Here is a 20,494-nt window from a genome sequence, read left to right on the forward strand (position 1 = left end):
ATTAGGAATTTAATTTACTCTAAGATTACACCTACAGAAAATCAGGTCTAAATGAATCACAGAGAAACATCTAAGAAATTACACTCTATTTGATCAACATCCTCAAATTCCTACACCTTCCCTCTTCACATCATATTTTTTTCATCACCTGCTTTTCCCTCTCTCACATCATCAGTCACTGCAATATACATCAAGATCAGCAATTTAATGACAACACAGAGAAGCCAATTTCATAAAATGACCAACAAAATATGAGCTGGATCTGTTTTATCTAAAACAGTATTAAAAGCTGCATTTATTTAAGTCTCAGAGTCTTTTCCTCTTTGTCTTACAAAGAATTTCCTCTCCTCTACTTTTGATAATTTTAGATAATTTTCATTGCTTGGAAATTTAAGTATTTTGAACTCAATCTTGTCCTATTCTCCCTAACAAAGAGTCAGCCTCTGACTGACCAATGATAAATTTAGCACATCATCCTTCTTAGTACTAAATCAAAAAGCTTTAAACACACTTATAAATAAACTGAAATTCTCTTAAGAAATCCCTCTTCCAGACCCATCTTACTACAAACTTGCAAGCTATGACATTTAAAGCCTGGTTTACCCATAAACAGCAAATGTGGAGCTTGCTGTGATGATGATCCTGTCGTTTCCCTCAGTGAAATGAAGTTGGTAAAGCAGATTCTGAGGTGCCCTTTCCAAAATGCCTTGGCATCAATTACAGCCATCACATTCTGCACTTCCCATTTCTTCTGAGCAAAACTACCACATTTGACCTACTCTTCTGAAGTCCCCCCAGTGATAAATTACTAAACTTCATTCTCTTTCTCATAGTCCCAGAGAAGGCAGCTATTAAAAATGCCACTTCTAGCTACAGAGAACATTCGCAGTCTAAAGATTCTACTTTTTTTTAATCAAGATGCTCTTTATCTCCTTTGGCCAGCTGCCCAAAAATCAGAACAAAACTCCAACCCTTACTATGATCTGCCTCTGTGACTGAGGAATTGAAAACACTTCAACAAAAAAAGTTACTTGAAATATTAAGAAACTGAACTTGCTTGCAGATTTAGTTATTCTCAAATGCAGAGAAAAGCCTATGGCACAGTGTTTATCACAGCCTGCAGTAAAGCTGTTCTTCATTACTTGTCAATGCACTGAGTTTTGTGGGTAAAACACCATAGAAAATTATTAAATCAGTAAAATTTATGGAATTTCAAAAAAGTTCCATTGAACATTTGGCAAGAAAATATTATCATATGCAGGATGAGCAATATTTAAGCAAAAATGCAGCATGAGGCTGAAACCAACTTCAGCAGCCAATGTCTGGATCTGCAACACGAACAGTGTAAATGTACACAGGTAAGAAACAAGTAAATAAGGCACCTGAAATAAAGAGTGGTCTTTGATCCAAACCCTGTGCCTGACCTACCTCATCTGTTCTCATTAAAAGAGGAAAACTAAACATGCAAGAACTTGCAAGTGCAAAATTAATGTTTAAAACCTCAAGGGGATTTGGAATTTGTGACACCTGACCATGGAGCACACAGCAGGTTACATTCTGAGAGCTCCAGGCTGCAAGGGCTCTCTGACCTCTGGAAGAACACTGTGAGAAAATTTATCATCCAATGCAAGCAGAGAATTCAGAAAACATCTCCATTTCTAATTATTCTTAAAATTTCTTACAGAGCTGACAACTTTCACCACCCTGTTCCAGATGTTTGTTCCAACCCTCCCTCTGCTTCAAGTTTCCAGCTCAGCAGGTCTTCCCATGAGCCCATCTATACTATTTCTCCATTATTCTAACCCAGGCAACTTCCCCTCCTTTTCTCCCCTCACTTTCTATACAGTCAACCCCCTCCTACAAAAGCCAACCTCAGTATTAAGTTTTGCTTTCTCATCATAATGTCATTATGGATGTGACCACCTCCAGCTGTTCACATAAGCTCTGTTTATTGTGTTGGTGTCAACTTCAATTTTTCTTTGTTCATCTTTAGACAAGAAAGAGAGGTGAAGTGTGGTTTATACAGGAGATTGCACCTGCAGCTGCTCCTGATGAGAGATTGGTTTGGGTATAAGCAGGGTATCATCACTTGTTTTCCGAGTGACAATGAAGAAAGTCCACAGAAACAGTGCTTTTGACAGGCAGGCAGTGAATCTATACAAAATTTTCTATTAGTACTTTATAAAATTTTTAATTCTTCTTTCATGTCAAATAAAATGGGAAAAATAGCAAGTTCTAAAACATATTGCATTGAAATTGCAGATACTACTATGGTAATATTGAATATAAAACACCAGACAAGCTGAATGAATTGAATTTATCCAAACCCAAGGGGTAGTAGAGTTTTTTCCACCTCTGGCTCTAAAGAATAGCTTTAGTAAAACATTTTCTTAGTGTTCTGAATTACAACCCTCTCTAGGGCATGACAGCCTGTTCCTTTCTTGACGGAACAATTCACAAAAGAAGAGAGGAAGAGGACTGGTGAGCAGAAATTGTGTGGAATATTCAACTATTTATATAACCCAAGGGAAGGTAAGCAATCTGAACTGGTCAGGGAAGGAAAGTTGAAAGCATTTAGACCCAGAAAGGCTCAAAAATTGCCAGCTTTCATCTAGATCCAGATCATAATCAAATTTTGCCAGACAGGTACCAACTGCCAAAAATCATCTCTCCCTTGTTTTTGCAGAATGGCTCTATTTTTATAATCCACTTTATCTCAAAGAAAACTACAATTCTTGTCCAGGAAGGCAAGAAAAAACACTTTGCTGACCAGGCAAAGGTTGATGTGGCTCATGGCTCCAATTGGAGCAGGCTTCAGGAAATGTGAGTGGCTTTCTGGCACTCATATCACAAATGTCAATTATAAAAAATAATTCATTATTTTGATAAAAATCAGATTTGGAAGTGAAAGAGCTTTGTTTACTTTTTATCTTCTCTTCTACCGTCTTGAAAGTTATTAGGGAAACAAGAGATAGAAGCATAAGACTTGACATGTTTAACACTGAGGGAGAACTCAGGGCCATGAAATTTACAATCATAGTACTGAATTCCAAGTTAGGACAGTGTGGAAGTAGAACATCTAAACTGGGCTATATATTTGTGCCTAAGATCTCATTCCTATATTCACATTTATTCAATAAAAAGGAATCTAAATTTCAGTTGTATTCTATAGATTCAACATCCACACTAACTTCAGCAGCACCCAAAATTATTTAAAAATTAAACAACAGAAAAATCCCACTTGTTCTGTTTAAGGGCTTAAAACTTAGAATAGATGTAAGGCTTATGAGTAAAAGGAGTTAGAGCTTGAAGTATCAACAATATAAAGTTTATCCCTATTAGCAGCACACTTTCAAATAGAAGAGTAAAGCCTGAGAACTGAATAGGAAAAAATCCAATTAAGGCCTGTATCTCATCTTAATACACTGCTGACTAAATCAGAAAAGATACATTAAGACAGTGTGTTAAATTAAATTAGCTCTACATACTGTATTTTAACACTTCCTACCATTTACTGATAGTGCAGGAACAGAGCAGTTTTATGAGAGTCCTTAAATCTCTCCAGCTTCTGCAGCTGAATCTCCAGAGTTACAGCTCACATTCAGGATGCTGAGGGAAATTCTCCTGAACAAACAAGTCTCAAAACAAATAAAGAAGTCAGCCAAATCCCTTATAAATTATAAACCAGCCCTGTCTGCCAAGCAACTGGCCGGCAAGCACTGGGTGTCTTTAACAGCTTAAACCAAGGTTTTAAAAAACTCACAATATGCTTTCAAAGTTTTCATGACCCAGCTAAAAGAGTTGTCCATTTCAACTTTTCATTTGGGTCAGACAGATCTCTAAAGCTCAAGTCCATTTGGAATATGGAGTGAAGTGCCAGCGTGTTTCTTCCATCACTGACAAGAACTAGACTACACCACATAATCTCAGCTTCCAAGCATGAAAAGCAGTGCAGAATTCCCTAGGTTAAAACTGATACTGTGTTTGCTGAGAGATTATGACATCTGGTTAAATTTCTCACTGCAGCTTTTGCATTAAGACACAGAATTGTTTAATATCTCTAAACGCACTGCAGTGTTATTCAAAAAGTAACAGATTCAGCCTCCAAACTGACATTTGCACACCAGTATCACCACAGCAATGCAGAGAGAAGCAGGGTAACTCATCCTTTCATGCAGATACACCCTAGAACAACCAAGGAGTTTAGACACGGCTCAGCACAACTACCCAGCACTGAACAGCAGAAAAGAGTATCTGAACATACTATTACACTGTGAGATCCTATTCAGCTTGAGGGTATAAGCAAGCTTTATGATGAGGTCATAAAGCAATTTTTACACTGAATTTATGAGCTCATTGTAACAGTCATTTCCAGAAGCCAGTGACCGGTTTATTAGGAGAGAGCCTGCAGCAAAATTGGAAACAGAGATTGCAGAGAAGCTTGACTGCAATATCCAAGACTGAAGCACAAAAATTGTAAGGCAAACAAGTAGGGAGGGAAGGTTTAAGTATGAGGCTTATAAATATCTGAACAAGGACATTTCAGAATCAGCAATATGAGAAACATTGATTTACATTCACTTTCATTTGCAGATATTCACTTTTATTTGAAGATGAGCTTATGCACAGCATGCAGGATTGAAAAATAACCACTACTCCTGAATATTCACATCAGACACCTATTGTTAAATCATGAATAAAGTGACAGCAGAGTGTTTTCACCACACATACAAATTGTTTAAGATCCATCTTGCTTCTTAACTTAAAAACTCCCACTTGCTTCTTACATTAGTCCTTGTCAAACCACTCTAATTGGAACAACTATAAACCAAATGTAACCCAGCACTCATCCCGAACTGCACCGTGAGGGACAAACCAACAGCCCACAAAATTGTTCTGCTGCCACAGGGAGAAACCCAAGGATCTTTTAACGAGGTTCTAGGGAACTCAAAAAGGTTCATAAATACCAAATATTTTGAAACTCAGTATCAAAGGGAACCTGGGACCATCTCTTGTGTGAAGATCCCAGCTTGTTCCATTTCAGACAGTGATGTCTGAGCAAAAGCATTTGACAATAAACATAATTCATGTACTCAAAGACACTCAGCCTAAAACAGAGAGAGTCAAATCCAAAACCACAGCAAATTTCTCAAAACTCAGCCAAGAAAACTGGACCACAGCACATTCTAATTGTATCTCTAAATGCTTAATTGACTGGATTGTTTACAGTAACTCCCTGATGCTATGGTTTGGAACTTATCTCGCTTTCATTTTAAGCTACTGGTGGTTCTTACACTGCTTCCTACTGAAGAGCAGTGCCAAAACAGAGAGAAGTCACAAGCAGAAATAACGTGTGTTACAGAGAAAGAGTGAATGTACAAAGCTGGATAAACTTTGTTATCACAGAATGACCACCAGTCAGAGGTAATGCAGTCAGCTGAACAGGCAAATGCATCTCCTCAGTTACAACAGGTAATTTTTTCTGGTCATTTGCCCACTACCCTCTATGTCTCTCCATGTACACAGAGACTTATGTGGATAGTCCAGTGAATCAAAAAACATTTCTAAGACAGCTCTAAACAGTTTTGAGCTCCATAGGCATTTTTAATCCAAGCAGATCAAATTACTGGTTTATAGTAGTTTATAGTAGTATTCCTGGGACAAACTCCAGGCACACTACAGATTCTGTACAGCAGTCATACACAGCAGGCTCAGGACACAGAAACATCTACTCAGCAAAGAACCCTTTGATGCTGTTGGAATGTGTACTCTCTACTCAACATAGTTTTGATCATCTGAATGGTTCTTCCATCACAAAATACCAATTAAATCAAAATTCATCCCATAAACCTGGCAACAGGATCCAGCATGTGCCTTCCCATCACACTGTTTTGCTACACACTGTTAAAACCAAGTTTCTGCTTCACAGCCCTCCAACATCATTGTAATATTATCACACAGATCATTGGGAACCTGCAAGTTCTTGGTTGCCAGGACAACTGATTGACAAGTAAAAAGTGCACCAAAATGCTTTTTTCTTCATGTATTTGGTGCAAAATTCTGCATTTCCAGATTTTTAATCCTATGTTGAAGTAACACTCCCCTTGCTGCCTTGACTCAGAGGTGTCTACAGGTCAGACACTCTACACAAAGTTCTGAACTTGAAAATTAATGCTGGACATTTTATTCACTTAAATAGCAAATTATTTCCTCAGTCATACTGATTTATAAACAATTAGGAAACACACTGCTATGTCATGAAATACAAAGGCTTTAGTAATTTTTTAACACCTTTCCTATGCTGCAATCATGTTTTCTGTGCTGCAGAATCAACTGATGACGAATTAGCAGTGCTAATGGTCCAAAAGAAACACACTTACAAATTAACATTTTCACCTGTTTCTTGCTCAGATAGAATTGTGAATATTCTCGCTGTGAAGGAAGCAAATTCACAGGCAAAGCAAGTCACTGAGAAAAGCAGAGCCTGTGTTTGCTTCCCAGCCAAACACATGCGAGGCCAAATATTGCACTGTACAACACTTGCTCTAATTCCTGATGGGATGAGCTGATGCAGAACACGGATCCGTGGAGGGAATGTATCAAATACTGCACACAACACAACATTCACCAAAGCCTGGGAAGAGACCAATGAAGTGCTGCAGTCCATATTTTTACAAAATATTTTTACATATTTTTTCTTATTTTCATCTTTAATTATATCTTCTTCAAATCTGGCTATTATGAAGCTAAACTTATTTCATACTCAAAACAACTTTACACCTTCAACAGGTAAGATCTGCCACAAAAAAGCAAAGAGAAGCTTTGTCCAGGGCAGACTCTTGGTAAGCAAAGTGCAGCTTCCACCTACACAACTGTTCTTCCATCCTGCTACTTTTATTTACTTTTCCTTTGACTCTCTCAACTATTCTGTTTTATTACTTTATGCACACCACTAAAAAAAACCTCACTGCAAGAAAGCCAAGAGTTCATAGAGAAGCACCTTCCTACAGAGTAAATAGCATGAGAAAGCACCATGAGGTGAGCTGAGAGCTCCCCCAGTACACCACAGTGATAACCAACTCTGCACTTTCCACTGTTAGCCTGATCTTTCTTCATCTTCTTTGTTTGTTGGCTCTAATATAACAATGCAAACACAGAACATCAAGCTGTGCTAAAGGAAACCAAAGGGAAATATTTATGAGAGAAGGAAACCTTTGTTTTTTAATCACACAACAAACCATAGCACAGTACAGCGAAAAACCACAGGATTTACTTATTCTGATGTCATTCCCTTACCTTGACATGACTGAAATCACCAACTTTGCTGCTTTCTTGGGGATTAAGAGGTTTGGTCTCCACTCTTGGTTTGACAACCTGCCGGAAAGGACTGGAGAGTGGGAGTCCACTGACACTGATTCCGTCTGGAACAGAGAATAAACTGAATTACTTTGCTTATCTAATGCTATCCTTTGTTCCAATTAATTTACATCTGTATTATCAAAGGGAGAGAAAAGACACAAAAAATAATAGTAACCTCTTATACAAAAAGACAAAACAAAAGACAAAGATTATTTGGCTGTTTCCCCCAGGACACCAAAAAAATGGAACTTGACCACACCAAAAATTCGGTGAAGATCACAGGGAAGGATGGCAACTGCATTTGAAATATCACAACAGAGATGTCAGAGTTAATAATGTAAAATTAATTTTAACATTTACAATATTAAAATAAAGATAAAAGTTTGTGGATTTCCATGACAGTGACCCTATCAGCTCCTTAGGATCTTTAATTTCTGGTATGAGGATTTCTTTTTCAAGCATATATTGTGGAAAATGACAGAAAATAGAGATGGCACATTTTGTACAGCTTCTGATATAAAAATAAATAAAATAGTTCTCATTTATAAAGGAGGTAAAATGGAAACTTAAGATTTCCATTGTAAGAGTCAACAAAAAAGCTTAAGAAATACCCTGATAGGAATCCCCAGTTTGGTGTTTACTCCCAGTCTGGGTACTAGGAACATAGGATGGCAGCAAGATACAACAGAACAACTTAATAGTGTCTGTTACTGCCAAAAAGCTGTAACTTTAAGGTAAATAAATGCACCACAGCATATTTGGGGTTCTCAGCCCAACCAAGGCTACATTCTCAGCACAAACTTAAAATGTGTGAAAATTACTGCTGAATCAAAAAAAGAAGAACAAGAAAATTAAAATAATTAAGCTTTAACATACAGTAAAACTATATTCAGTATTTATTATTATTTAGATTTACATCCAAAGAAGAGCAGGACTTTGTTCCTTGATGCTGTGCAGAGCAACTGCAATCCACAAACAACAATTCAATACAAGCAAGATCTCATGTACAGCAGCAGACACATACAGCTGAACGCATGGGAAACACCAAAGTGTTACACAAAACCCAAACATATTTCCTAAATTGCTCCTATGAAATCTGGACATGTTGAGGATATGTTCCTCAAAAGAAGAAACCATAAGAATGAGATGGAACATGAAAGGGGTTTTGCTTCATTAAACTTCACAGGTGTCCAAATGAGAAAACAAAGGGAAAATTCCCACATTCCCTTACTGGCAACTCCCTTCACTAACTACTTCTAAAATGCACCTTAGCACTGAATAAATATCCTCTTGTATCAGTTCCTGGGGGAGAGCAGGACAGGCAGGTGAGAGTACCCTGCCCGTGGCAATGCAGCAGGCCCACGAATGAGACAAAACACAGGAATAAATACAGAACTACATTTGACCACAGGCTTTGAAAGCCACTCTTTCAAAATGAAAATTAGACGTTTTAATTGAGGAAAAATATTCTTCTCCAACTGATAAATGATTTTCACTAGTTCTATATTTAGAACAAAAACTGACACTGACTGGTGCATAAAATTACAAATTAAAACATGAAAAGAGCCAAGTATGAAAATCTGCATGGCATTAATCAGATTTTCCATGTTTTATATGGCATGAGCTTTCTTTTCTTTGAGAGAGGAATAGATAATACCTAAAACAACATCACAGACATACAACTAATGCTTTTCTTAATTATTTTATTCTTTAAAACCCCATTTCATTTTTGTTTTCTGTGGTGGGGGGGAAGAAAAGACAATAGTTTAAAACTTTTCTCTGGGAAGAAGAGATTTTTTTAATCTCTAAATTGTATCTGAAAACTGAGGTTTTCTAGGAAAGGAGACATCAGGATGAAAGGGAAGTCCAAGGTAACTTGTAGTGGTTGAACTTTCTGTCTCAAGTCTGTGTCACTCTCACAGAGCCAGTGCCAGGCATTTTGTTATGCTGCAAATGACTCAGCCCTTCACAGCCTGGACTGCTCAAGTCAACTTCTCTTCCAGAGGACAAAAAAAAAAAAAAGTCACGTTCTGCTGCAAACAATTTATTTTTTTAATTATTTTGGTTTTTCTATTCTTTGACCAGGCAGCAATGGTGGAAAGACCTTGCCCAGCTTCTCTGCAATACATTAGTCACAAGAGGGGAAATCCTGCTAAAAACCCTGGTAGGCTGCAGAACTTAATGATGGCAGGAGAAAACTGAGCATCAATGAAGCAGTTCTCCAGAAGTTTTACATTACTGATACTTATCTTTTTTGATATTTCCTATGTTTTATGTTCTCTCATGAAGTTTAAAGAGATGAAGATGCTAAATCCTCCACAGTTTTGTCAATCCCTACTGTCAAACAGCCTGAGCAGCCTTGTACTATAAAAAGAATAATTGTCTTTCTACTTTGTCCAGAAATTTTCCTAATTTCAACAATCCACATTGAATATTTCCATGGTAACAGCATATGACCAACACTTTTTCCATGGTAACTGCAAAAACACAGCTTGCCTTTCTAACATCCCAGTCACTGCTGTCACAACAGAGCAAAATCTCTTACCAGCATTTCCTCTCTCCTCTCAAATGTTAAGTAAATTGTCAATTTAGCTTCATTAGCCACTTTCCCAGCAACACTGCACAGAAGAATCCCACACAATTTCTTATTTGAATGAGGTAAAGTGCATTCAGGGAGTTAAACCCGTAGATTTACAACATGGTAACTGAGCACTGAAGGAAGAGGTGGCATGGGACAGCTCCTGTCCTGTGCTGTGCAAGGATCACTGGCCTGATCCAGGGGACAAAAATGGATACACTTTCCAACAGGTATATCACAGCTATGGAGGTCTCAAACTCCACAGCAAGGAAACATTTATAAACTGTCCCACTGACAGCAGGACATCAGAGAGGTTTGGATTCTGAGGCAGTGCCCAGGAAAATCGATGTCACACGGGATGGAAACACTGGAAGATTTCAGCCTGAAGTGCTCCTTCTTTCCAGGAGAATTTCATACAATCCAACAGCAGTGCAGATCTGCTTCCTGCAGCTTCCTGAACAGTAGCACAGGGACCCCAAGAGGGGCAGGAGGAGGAGGAATCCCAGAATCATTTAGGTTGGAAAAGGCCTCAGAGATCATTGAGTCCAACCTACAACAGAACACCACCACATCAACCAGACAAGAGCACGGAGTGCCACGTTCAGTCTTTCCAGAAACACCTCCAGGGATGGCGACTCCACCACGTTCCTGAGCAGCCCATTCCAGGGAGGGCAGGAGGGTCTGCTGGCCCAGAGCAGGGATCCCCCTCACAGCCCAGGGATGTTTCCTGGGGGATTGTGCCCCTCTGCTCTGCTCTGGTGAGGTCCCACCTGGAGTGCTGCATCCAGCTCTGGGGCTCCCAACATCAGAAGGACGTGGAGCTGCTGGACCAAGTCCAGAGGAGGCATCAAAGATGATCCAAGGGCTGGGACACCTCTGCTCTGGCAACAGGCTGGGAGAGCTGGGGCTGTGCAGCCTGGAGAAGAGAAGGCTCTGCAGAAAACTTAGAGCCCCTTGCAGTGCCTAAAAGGGGTCCAAGAGAGCTGGAGAGGGAGTTTTTGCAAGGCTGTGGAGTGACAGGACAAGGAGGGGTGGCATCAAACTGACAGGGAGAAATTCTTTACCCAGAGGGTGGTAAGGCCCTGGCACAGGTTGCCCAGAGAATCTGTGGATGCCCCACCCCTGGAAATGTTCAAGGTCAGGTTGGACAGGGCTCGGAGCAACCTGAGATAGTGGAAGGTGTCCCTGCCCATGGCAGAGGGTTGGAATGAGATGAGCTTTAAGGTCCCCTCCTATCCAAACCATTCTATGATGCTGTGTCATAGAATCCTAGAGGTTTTGGAAAGTACACAGCTTGATCATAACATATGAAAGCTAAATGCCACCTCAACCCATTTGTTTATTTTGTCAATCCTTCCCTGATTGAAATTTCAAAACAAAACCCTCTTGGTATGCAACATCTCATAAGAACACTGTAATAGCTTTAAAGTACTTTAAACATGTGGAAAAATAGAAAAAAAACAACTCGAGACAGGAGACAGACTCTGCTTGCTGAACTTGAATGCCTTTTTTTTCCTTAGAAAAAGAACTGTATTCTTATGAAGTGGTCAGAATTCTAGAAACTTGCTGTGTGCAGCAACAAAGAGTAGAATAACACCAGAATACAGTTTGAGGCAATATAATCCCCTTCACACTTCAGGTGGGCACTGAGATGCAGCTCCTTCCCTCTCACAAGAACATGCTCAAGACTGTCAAAGGAGGGACCCCAGGTAGCAGCACTCCAGGCAAAGTTCCTGGGAATGCATCAGCTCTCTGGCTCCCAGGAGCAGGGCACAGATGACATGTACCAGACTTGAGCACTTCTTTGAAACCCCACTACCTTTGAAGACAATAATTAACAATAACAAATGCACTGTAAGAAAGGATTTATGTCCTGAGGTTGCTGAACTGAACTAAAATTGGGAGATAAATTTACAATAAGGGTGAATGCAATGAAAGAGAACAAACGAAGTGTAAAGAAATTCATAATAAACACTAGAGATTATTTATGCAGATTACATTAGATGCTAAAATAAAATCCTCAGCAAAGGAACAGCATAACAGGATGGCAGGTTTATTAGCCTGTATGTGCCAATAACCAATTTACTGTTATTTGCCTCATGTCTGTCTTAGAGATTTACATTGTAAAGATTTGGGGTCTGAAACACCAGTCCCTCTGTGTATTTGTCTGGTGGCTGGTACAACTGGTATAGGCTGAAGTACTATGGCACTTATATACTGTTAAAAAAATCCCACCCTATATCAGTCAAATCATGAGACAAGATTATTTATCTATCTTAAAGGCAGTTGGAAGATTATCCTCTGTAATTATCTTCTGTAGCTACTGAAGCTGGAATTCAATAATAATTCTGTATGAGAAGTTCTCAGAAAGTTAAGAATATTTTTTGAAGTTACATAGTGATGAATTTATGGAGGACACAGAAGCATTTGTATTTAAAAAAAATTGAACAGAAGGAAAAAACTCATTTACTCATTTTAACAGTACAAGCAACCTGACATCTTCAAACTACAGAGACAAAAAAACTTCTTAGAAATGAAGTCACTTCAAAAGAATACTCGGAATGATTAAGTGTTTCAAAGGCTACCAAGCAGAGTAACATGGAAATGATAATACTCTGAGGAGTATTATCTCTGAGGACATCTCTGAGGACCCCATCATCAGTGATACCATTATCCTAATAAAGTCCTCCAGGCTACTTTCTTGAAAGACCTGTCAAGTGCACATTTAAATTCCAAACCAAGTTTCATTCCAACAAAAAAAAAAAAGCTTTGTCATGCTTTTATACACTATGTAAGTGCAGGGGCATTTTGAAGTAGATAAAATCTGACCATTTCAGCAGAAAAACAACAAAGTGAGTATGAAATATACACTGGTCTTGCAAAACAATGTTAAAAAATATTCAAGATTAGTGCTTCTAGAAATATGCTATTATTTCTCTTCAACCTTTTCCCCCCCCCAGAGAAGGGAAGGAGAGACTTAAGGCATAGATTTGCTTCTCTCTCAACATGTAATTAATTAGTTCCTTTGATGAGTTTATGAATTTAAATATTCTCACACTTGTCTTTAGGTTCCCTATACAGGGAATAAATGAACATTAACATTCTACATAATGAAGTACTCCTTGTAAATTAATTCATTAACTTTGCAAAACACTGTCCCCACGTAACAGGAGCTTTTTTAAAATCCTCAAACAAGTCACCGTGTACCTTATAGTCCAGAAAGAGCAGCTATTGTTCTTACCCCATTCAGTGTCAGGGGAAGGCTGAATTTCAGAAATTACAGTGTAATAGCTGGAAAGGGGAATTCATTATGCTCATAATGTGAGTATCCTGTTGACCTTTTTAGTCACCTTAACAGGTGACAGAGACCTCACTGCTTCAGCTCCTTACAGCTGGCTGTACTGGGCAGATTGAGGGCTTCCCCCTGCCTCACTCAGTGTAGCTACCCCAGAATAAAATTAAATACCCACACTGACCTTCCTGGCCAGAGAGCCAAGGACGTGCAGAGAAGGAACCCTGCACCATCCAGCTGAGGATCAAGAGATCCAAAATTTTGCTAGAATTTGCAGCAAACACATGTTCTGCATGGATCTCCCAAATCCTGGTCAACTGACTTTAAGAAATGGAATCACAGAATTGTTAAGGTTGGAAAAAACCTCCAAGATCATCATGTCCAACTCTCAACCCAGCACCACCTTCATGTTCACCACTAAACCATGTCCCCAAGTGCCACATCCATACATTTTTTTGGAACACTTTTCAGGGAGTGATTCCACCACCACTCTGGGCAGTCTGTTCCAATGTTTTCCAAACATTTCAGTGAAGAAATGTTTCCTAATATCCAATCTAAACATCCCCTGGTGCAACTTGAGCCCATTTCTTCTCATCTTGTCTTTTGTTGCACAGGAGAAAACACCCAATAAAATACCAAAATTCAGCATAAATAAATGGGAAAAAAAATCCTAAACTTATACATGTGGTAAGAGGCTCTCAGCATATCATTTCTGTTGAGAAGCAAGATCATGGAGCTATGGTTCAGATATTCATGAATCTCCCAAATCAATGCTCAGCAACAGTCAAAAAAGCAAATGACAAATGGTGCATTACCCCATGATTATAAGGAAAGTAATATAAACCAAAATAAAGAGCACCATTAGGTCACAGATCACCTTTCAAAGAGTGTGTACGGCCTCCCTCAAACATACAGAACTGAGAGTTCAAAGAGACAAGGCTGGCATGTGCAACAGTTTCCATAACAGGGACAACTAAGCCAGGTAGAAGTCTCCAGTCTGCTGTGACAGTACCCTGGGGAAATGCATCAAATCACTGCAGGAACCATCTTTGGAAGATGTCCTGTTACGTCTCTCATGCAATACAAAAACCTGTACACACAAGGACACCAGTAAGTGCAAAGCTGCTAAAAATTAATTTGGCTGTGACTCTTCTTGCCACGGCACATTGTAAAGTGCTGACAGGAAGAATGAAGAATTTTAGGAAAGAGAAACCCACTAAAGATGACTAACAGTGCCTAAAACCAGAGAAACCATATTCAGCCCTGGAAGCTCCTGAGCTAACAACAGTTGGAGGCCAAAAGCCTAGAGGAAAACAGAAGTATGTGCACAATTTTTCCTGTATTGTCCCACTAAAATCTGCTCTCAGCCACTGTCACAGTTAGGATATTGGACTGGATGGTCACTGATCTGATCCTGTACAGCCACTCGTGGTTTTGCTTCCTTTAATCTAGAAACACACCCAACATTTTTCTCTGTGAGACAGCACAGCATCAACACACATCAGCCAATTCTGATTGATAACTTGGTTTACTTTCCAATTGGATGAACGTGTATCATCAGAAACATCAGTAATTCATTCCTTCTGCACCATGTCCTGATTACAAACAGCACAAAAGGGAACAATTCCAGCAGCAAATGAAAAGACATGAAAGTAAAAATTGCCCTACCAAAGACATTACTTTTAAGACAAAAGTATTTTGATCATCACTGTAAATGTGGTTGGTCTTCAAAAGAAAAAGGTACCACAGCTACCCTATGATTAAAAGCCATGTCATAGTTGCCATTGATTTTTCTAGCTCTTTACTCTTCTTCCCATCAGGCTCCTACCCGACTCTTTGGGAAGTACAGCATTTGTGAAGTTAAAAGCAATACATAAAAAATAAAGTAGCAACTAAATAGTCAATATATTTAGCATCTCTAATAACACTTTCAAAGGACACAGAGTACACAGCACCCACAGATACCAAAGTTCCAACAAAGCACTAATGGATCCTACTCCTTTATCATCACTGAATGAGGAAAGGCTGAATTGCTTCCAGGCTCCAGTTACACAATTTTCCAGAGAAGCAGGAAGCAGAAATGGTAAGGTAAAAATGTTTTTCAAAGATTTTGTTCATATGTGGTCCCATAAGAGTTGGATAAAGGTAAACAACAGAGGCTGAAATCCAAATCCCAAATCCCACAACTGTTCAGTATCCATACCAAGAAGTATGTTATCTTTATCTCCTACAGAATATTTTGGATTTATGTTATTTCGTCTGAAAAGCTCCTAGACAAGTGCAGCTTCAGAGCTTTTTGGACACTGGGAAAATGAAAGAAATGTTATATATATGTGTGTTTATGTATCTATATATACATATCTATAGTCTACATAATTTCACTTGCTATCAAGGGCATTTCTCAAAGTCTCAATTCCCAGGCACCTGTGTTTTCACAATATCAGGGGGTGTGCTCTTCCTTCACTATCAGCATTTTCAGCAAGTTCTAAATTGAACCTTAGTATAGCAACACTGTAGGGTTTGTGCAGTTAAGTCCTAAAATATTTTTAAAGTACCTTTATATTTTATATTAGGGAGGTTTCAAAACCAAAATCTTTCAATCATTACTAACAATTACTATAATTTTTGTCTACATGCATTTGCAAGGTAACTCGCAGAAATCATTCCTATTCAACCTGAATAAGCTCTGCATGTAATTTTGTTGTATTTTTTTCCATACTGAAAGACTACTTATAATGGTAATGCATCCCTGCAAGTGAGTACTGGGGAAAAATTCAAATAACAGAGAGTTTTTAATACAGGAATATATTGTTTTGTCAAGTTAATTTAATCAGTGTAAACATAGCAGACAAACGAAAAAATTACTGAGTAATTACTCCAGCAAGACTGTGTGTTTATCATAAAAAGGGAATCCTTATTACAAGTTACCTGGTACTTGTAATTCCAAATAATTCTAATAGAAGCAAACACTGCAGCTTCCTTTTATTCAAAATAAGTTTAAACAGAAGAGACTTTCTCTGCAGTACAAATATTAGGGGGATTATGCCTTAAATTTCAGTCTGTCACTTTAGGCAAAACTGCACTCAGCAATCTTTCAGAATTCTGCAGTCCTGGATAATTAAATAATCAACTCAATGCTATTTTTCTTTAAACCCCACTAATGTTTGTGAATTATTTTTCTTTACCTTCATAAGGTAAGGATACAAAGAGATACCTCAGAAACACTGTCAAAAAATATTTTAACAGATACCATGGCAAGGTCTCATGATGGGGAAGTTGGGTGAGACTCTCATGCCCACAGCTGTCTCAAAAATTCACCCTTCAATCTGTAGAGCTCAGCCAAGGGTTGTTTTTGCTTTACAAGACACAAATATTCAAACACGCAGCCACATCACAAATCAGTTTAACACAAATGGCACAGCAGTTAGAAAAGTGTTTCCAGCAGCACATACAACCCTCCTAAACAAGGAGAAATGAAAAACTCACCATCACTGAGATCCTGAAGAAGGTTTTCTTGGCATGAAAAGTCCAGCTTCACTTTAATGTTTACAGTAAATGTTGCAATCTTTCCAGGTTTTAGAGGAAACTGGCAGAGGGTGTCTTCTAGATTCCAACTCAAGAAATCTCCATACAGCTTCTCTGTATCAAAGTAAGTAAATATTTCATGAGCATAAGCCCTGCATTAAGGAAATTTCAGTTTTGAACTGCTGTAGAGAGGATGAACCAATTTGTCATGTCCTGTTTAAAATCTAAAATATTCAGAATTAAGGTATTAAAAAATAATGTAATGTAACACTAGAAGGATAGAGAAGTTACTGGATACTGACACTGACCTGGAATCATACAGATCACAAAGCTCAAAATACGAATTTAAGTGAAGAAGACCACTACCAGAAGAAAAAAAAATTGCACAATAGGCAGCATTAAATATAAACTTTAAATATAGCCTGCAGGGGTTCTAAAAGTTCATGTAGTTTTGAATCTTACACAACTCAGCTCAGGAAGTGTCACATGAATGCAAAGCACTTTTCATCAAAATACACCAAACTTAATCAGTTGGAATTCTGAAACAGCTGTAACATCATTATTCAGTTATTTATTGAGTAATGGAGAAGGCAATGAAGACTACTGGCTTTCATCTTTTTATAAAGTCCTTCCTTAAAGCTGAGAAGCAGCTTTTTACTAGAGCCAAACATTAAGGATGCTGCCAGACAGGATTATTCTGTGACAGAAGAAAATTTGTTTAATATATTATTTATCATTGGTTCATATGAGATAGGGGATCTGTAAGTCCTCCCTCATAAGCCTGACATGCCAGAAAATAAAACAAGAGAAAAAAAAACCCCAGAATTTACTGTTCATCTATACTGGGTCTTCAGTTCTGGCCAGGGTCAACCCACCCCATCCCTAAATTGATTCATATATGCAACCATACCATGCAAAGTACTACAAGAAAGTCTATTGATACATAAAATAAAAGTGACTGTTTGACTGGGAGAGTCCTAAAAATACATCAATCTATTACAGCAATGTATGTTATCTCCAAAGTATATTGGAGAATTCTTCTAAAAGCTCATTTAAACACTATTTGAGCACAGCTTTGCGTAACAGGGACCACTGAAAGTCACACAGTTCATCTCTACATCCTCCCAGGCTACTTGGGAAGAGCAAGGTAATTAAAATCCGCTGGGATTTCAGCACCTTTCCAAAACCATCATCTAAGATCCACATGTGAGGGGACAGGGGGGGCAGACTGCCTCTACAACTAAACCTGGAATAAAGGATCTTTCAAAAACAGCAATCAGAATTCCAGATTATGTCCAAATCATGTTGATTTGCACAGAAACTTTTGGTTTCCTTTTCTAGGGAAGGAGAAAACCAGGAGAATGTTTTTTCCATTAACTTCTACCTAAACAATAACAGCTTTGCCTGAAATATATTCTTCTCACAGACCACCAGGTGTTGTGTTGTCTTTCCCCATCAAATCAATAGTACAGATTTCTTCATAAACACGAAGATGAGGTAAAAATAAAAAATCCTCCCAATAATTGTTTCCTTAAAGTCACCTCCACCTCATCCAATGATTTAGCTGGAACCATATCACCATTCTGATTATTTTCTTCTACTTTCAAGAAAAAAAGTATGGCAATCTCTATCCCCTTTTCCTAACAAGTGAAAATCCAATATGCTAAAGGAATGTTTTCCCTCAGTGTAAACAAAGAAGGACTTATCCCAAGCAGTGGAGCACCAAACTGTTTCCAAAACATGTTTTCATTAAGTATGAGATTTATTTGAAGACATTACAAGTGAAAAGACTTTTGAAGTGAGAATAGCCCTTGCAGATATTTTCTAATTAACACTAGTAATTACAATACAAGATCTAAATGCTTGAGCTAAAAGTTACGCTGTAGAGAGACACCTAATTTATATTTATCTGACACTGTTTATAGTTTAACAATGTTGACCCTGTTCAGTAATCACTGTTACAGTGGATTATACTCTGGCTTCAGACCTTTCAGTTCAGTGGAAGGCTAATCTGGGGCAAGCCTGCATTCAGGTCTTTCTCGAGTCCAAAATCTGTGTTTAGCAAACATCTGAAGTTAAAAGCAACTGCTATCAGGAGTTGTAAATAGCAACCTGTTTCATCATTTTACTGGATACTAAATCACTAAAATCCTAACAAATATCATGTAAAAGCTTACCCAGAAACCAACTTTGGGTTATCCCAGGCCAATCTAACTTTTAACAGATTTTAAGGTCTGCCAAAGAAAAAATCCATTCTGACATTTTGCATAGAGAAACTTGATAGAAAACTCTTTTGAGATCACAAGAACCTCAGTTCTTTTCAATCTTAAATCCCCTGGTAAAACTGGCTTTTTGCTATAGTTTATTTTATAAACTCAATATAACTATCAGTTCTAAATGCACAGGCATTGGCATTCATACATTTTGACTTCTCCTAGACCTGGTAGATAGAAATGAACCTGCAGGACTTGTTACGTTCTTTACAATGTCATAACACACTAAGAAGAAAAAAAAAGTTATTGCACAGAAGTAATTGTGCTCAGAGAGATGAGAATATGTGAGAGGAACGACTCTGCAGACACCAAAGGTCAGTGGAGAAGGAGGGGCAGGAGATGCTCCAGGTGCCAGAGCTGAGGTTCCCCTGCACTCCAAGGAGGAGCCAGGGGAAGGACTCCTCTCCCTGAACAGCAGCAGGAATGTGTGATGAACTGACCATAACCCCCATCTCCACCTCCCAGTGGCACTGTGCAAGGAGATGGAAAATCTGGGAAAGAGGGGTGGAGGGGGGAGGTGTTTTTAAGATATATTTTATTTCTTATTATCCCATCCAATTTTGTTAGCAATAGAATTCAATTAATATCCCCAAGTTGAGTCTGTTGTGTCTGTGACAGTAATCAGTAAGTGATTTCTCCTGGGCTTTAACTCATGAGACTTTCATTATATTTTTGCCCCCTGGCCATTTGTGGAGGGGAGTGACAGAGCAGCTTTGATGGGTGTCTGGCATCCAGCCAGGGTCAATCCACCACAAAAATCCAACTCCAATTTGAAAGAATTTACAAAGTTTTCTTTAGCTAAAAAAAAGTTAAATAGATCTAGTCCTGGGTATTCACAGTTCTTCCTGAACCTCAGAGTAGAGTTTTCATTTGTGGTCTGGCAGATGTGTTCAAAGGCCATGGGAAGAATACAGCTGGACAGCTGAACCTGTATGTTTAAATTCCAGAGGTCAGTCACTTCTAGGAAAGATCAATGAGGATTTGCTTCATCATCCGGGTTCATTCAGTTTGTGTAGCTGGGCTCACCACTTGTGCTAAGATTGCCTGATGGGCTCTTCTCAAGCCTCAAGTTCAAAAACAGTGGATTTTGAGTGGATCAAATAGCTGGTTTATCAAAGCCTTTGGACTGCACTCCCTCAACTGAGATATAACAAGCTTCTAACAAGAGCTGACTGCAGCCAAAGGGTGGGAAGGCATCCAGCTCTGCACAGGTCATCTTTCCAAAAAAAGGATTAAACTGTCTGACCTGGTGAGGGACAGTGTAAGGTGACACAGAGTTGGCCCTGACAGTATGGACATGTGATGTCCAACCTACAGATGCCACAGCCTGGCTCAGGGATGCAGTGAGACACTAAAAGCCATGACAGACGTGTCTATTGTGGCAGCATGACAAGTCCCTCTTGCTGAGCTGCCTCAGGATCTGTTCCACAACACACGGCTGCTGAAGGACTCAAAAACCCTGTGATG

General features: G+C 38.7%; 1 protein-coding gene across 8 annotated transcripts in view; it reads right to left on the reverse strand.

The window, feature by feature from the left end:
• TRAPPC9 (trafficking protein particle complex subunit 9) overlaps window positions 1–20,494 on the reverse strand; it is a 461,101-nt gene that overhangs the window by 370,573 nt on the left and 70,034 nt on the right. For all 8 annotated transcript variants that reach the window (XM_042036518.1, XM_042036517.1, XM_042036521.1 and 5 more), the window contains 2 exons: window positions 16,716–16,868; window positions 7,297–7,421 (listed from right to left, as the gene is read on the reverse strand). In XM_042036518.1, the coding sequence (XP_041892452.1) occupies window positions 7,297–7,421; window positions 16,716–16,868 (278 nt within the window). The remainder of the gene's footprint in view (window positions 1–7,296; window positions 7,422–16,715; window positions 16,869–20,494) is intronic.

This window comes from Corvus kubaryi, unplaced genomic scaffold, assembly GCF_017639235.1.
Source record: "Corvus kubaryi isolate FWS band 111438036 unplaced genomic scaffold, C.kubaryi_AGA036_p1.0 37385, whole genome shotgun sequence".
NCBI lineage: Eukaryota > Metazoa > Chordata > Aves > Passeriformes > Corvidae > Corvus > Corvus kubaryi.